The sequence below is a fragment of the Trypanosoma grayi genome (assembly GCF_000691245.1).
Source record: "Trypanosoma grayi strain ANR4 Tgr_692_V1, whole genome shotgun sequence".
Lineage (NCBI taxonomy): Eukaryota > Euglenozoa > Kinetoplastea > Trypanosomatida > Trypanosomatidae > Trypanosoma > Trypanosoma grayi.
In genome coordinates, this window is record NW_008826311.1 from 6,476 (window position 1) to 9,375 (window position 2,900).

The following is a 2,900-nucleotide window of genomic DNA, read 5'->3' on the forward strand; positions in this document are numbered from 1 at the left end:
TATTTATATCCAAAAAAAAGAGAGGCTACTTTGACCAAAGGGTTTTTTCTTTGCAGTGTGATCACAGCCCGGGTAACGACTACAGATTTTGGTAAGTATATGTATGCTTCTGATTGTAGGCACCAGGCGAATTCGTGCTCTGCGTGCCTTCATGCGACAAAGTGGTTTCGTTCTGTCGGTATTCATTATAAACACACAGGAGAGCCTGCAATGCAAAGCCAAACAGTGTTTAATTTTGTCAAAAGATTTATCTTTGACACAATCCTACGCGATTGTTTTCAACGTTTGCCCATACATCTATTAGCAGTGAGAACAGTGATTGTCACGAAAGAATGCGACGGAAAGGAATAAGGTCTGCGTTTCATGCCAAAGCGTAGTGCTTGGACGGAGTCTGCTTCAGAGAAAAGATACCCCTAAGCTAATTGTTTTATAGAGCGCGTGATGTGTAAGGTCGGAGAAGCAGCAACTATTCTGGAAGGGGAGAGAAGCCATTGTAAACACATCCTACAATCAGACTATTGCTTGATTTCGCTTGTTTATACCCGGCCTTATCTTACATTTCTTTCCAGTATTTTGGTGTGGCAGACACACACGCAAACAAAGATAGGAATACAGCACAATGTGCAAGAGAATCTTGTTCCCTACCCCCTATCTTCCTTTCTTCAATCTGTTAACCCCGCAACTGAGAAGAAGCACTACAGATGGGGGCGGCATATCACAGGAATAAGAGAAACATATTAAAACGCTATGAGTGTAATACCGCAAAAACTGAAATGGCACAATTTGTTCAGCAGCGAGAAACAGTTACGAGACGAGAAAGCCCAGAATTACAATTTTTCTTGCTCTTACGTTTGTACCCTCGCCATCTTTTCCTGGTTCCCCTATGCTGCGAGCTTCATTCTCACTTACTCTTATCTTCTACCTGTAGAATGTCGGTGTCACTGGCTCAACCAGAACCGGGCATAAACCCCCACCTTCTGTCACCTCTGCAATTCGTAACTTCTGCTTCTCTTCAACAAACACAAAATAGTGTGCCGCCAAAAATACAAAAAAAAACAGGGATAGACAAACTCTCCATGGCTTCGGAATTAAATATGATCGAAGTGTTTGATCCGAATTTCAAATACATGTACATGGTGCCATCGCACTTGGTGGTGCACACGCCACCAACACCAGCGCGACTCGGTGTTTCTCGCCTTGTTGCTTGTCGTAACTATGTGCCTGGTAACGAGGGCTCGTGTACGAAGGAAGAGAGGTGCCGCTTTGTTCATGCCGACGTGGACTTCGAGACGCTGGAGGCGCAGCCGGTTCATGCGAATTACATCTGGCGTCATGAAGACTTGTGCACGTACAGCCGCCTTCCGCCCGGATGTGAGCTTGACGTGTTGCTGCCGAACAACAGACAGCCCGCGGAGAGGATCCCAAGCGAACGCATTCTTGTGACGCAAGGTGCCCTTCCGCCCTCCAAGGGGAAGGCCCGACCACTATCACACTGCGCACACTACTACTTCAACCATCTCTGCATTCGTGGCGAAAGCTGCAGCTTCATTCATGCTGTGTGCGTAGATCCGAGTATTTCTGGAGACTTCAAGCGCGCCCTGGGCCGCCAACGCCGCCAGCGTGCGTCAAATCACTCCAAAAATGGGGCATCGAGGGTGGACAACAATTACCAGCAACAGCACCTCTACCCGCAAAAGCAAAATGCCATGGTGCAGATGCCCCTAATGTTGGGTGAGGAGGCCTGCTGCGTTGTGCAACAGGAGATGGCGGTGCCTGTTGACGCAGCGCCTGTTCAGTGGGCACAGGAGAGCACGCCGTCAACAATGAGTAGTGAGGGACCGCGCCACAGTGGGAATAGCAAGGATGTTACGCCTTTCTTGTCACCTAACCCTGGCTGCCGTAAGGTGATTGATGCACCGGAAGCCACCAGTGCTGTCCGTCCCTTGGACGAACGCCGTGGTCGCTTTTACCGTCACGATCCATACCGTTGTCTCTAGCCTTGTGTGGTTAAAAGAGGCCTTTCCTCTCTGGATGCTTTCCTTCTTTTTGCCAAGCGTGGTGGCTTTTTTTATTGGTTTAAATGCCCCCAGAAGATTTGATTGTATAAAATAGTGGAGTGCATATCGATTCGAATCATGTAGATGCGCCTGTTTTTTTATCTCGCAGGAGTCAATTATGTGTTTGATTGGCCTTGTACATCTTTTCCGTGTTTAAAGAATCTGTCTCTTCAATAGCTTTATTTGTCTGCTGATGACATCTCAGCACTGATCATTGACTCTCCCACTGTTATTGCCGCAATGCGCCGAGGTGGAGTGTGTGTGGCGCCGTTCTTTACTATTGTGTAGTTTTTTGTTCTTTTATCGCCTCTCTCTTCGTAAAACGAACACCTCCTCCAGTTTTCCCTTGGTACTTCACGCAAATGTATTTTCTCAACTTTCTTACTTGTATTGTGCATTTTTTCCCCGAGCAGGGGATTGGCCGTTCACAGCTTCCTATTGGTATCTTGTCAATGATGTGTGTTGGGGTTAAAGGGGGAGGCGAAACATGGTCATGTGAACAAGTATCACCGCCCACAAACATAGAGGGATGTTCCCGCGGCTATTTTAACACCTGCTTTGTCCTCCCCATAATGTCAGCAAGGGTAGTCGTGCGTCTGGTATGCTTCTCGAGGGTAAAAGTTTTCTTTGCCCGCACGCCCCTGCTTATTTCCCCTCTCTCTCTCTCTTTCTCCTTGCCTTCATGTTTAACATCGCAGAGCAACCAACTGCAGAAAGGGAAAATTACTCTCACGACAACCGGTACTACAGGAAGTGAGATGCCCTCGCACGCGTCTGCCACTAAAACTGCCACGGGGGGCTGCACCGAGGTCTTTGATCCGAATTTCAAATACATGTACATGG

The 2,900-nt window shown here is 47.7% G+C and overlaps 2 protein-coding genes across 2 annotated transcripts; one reads left to right on the top strand and one right to left on the bottom strand.

Annotated features, from left to right (window-relative positions):
• Positions 1 to 1,076: 1,076 nt before the first annotated feature.
• On the top strand, positions 1,077 to 1,997 carry DQ04_06921030 (hypothetical protein; the record flags this gene model as incomplete). The annotated part of the gene is made up of 1 exon (XM_009314939.1): positions 1,077 to 1,997. The coding sequence occupies one exon, from the start codon at positions 1,077 to 1,079 to the stop codon at positions 1,995 to 1,997; it is 921 nt and encodes a 306-aa protein (XP_009313214.1).
• A 601-nt stretch (positions 1,998 to 2,598) lies between these two features.
• Positions 2,599 to 2,898, bottom strand: DQ04_06921040 (hypothetical protein; the record flags this gene model as incomplete). The annotated part of the gene is made up of 1 exon (XM_009314940.1): positions 2,599 to 2,898. The coding sequence occupies one exon, from the start codon at positions 2,896 to 2,898 to the stop codon at positions 2,599 to 2,601; it is 300 nt and encodes a 99-aa protein (XP_009313215.1).
• Positions 2,899 to 2,900: the final 2 nt, after the last annotated feature.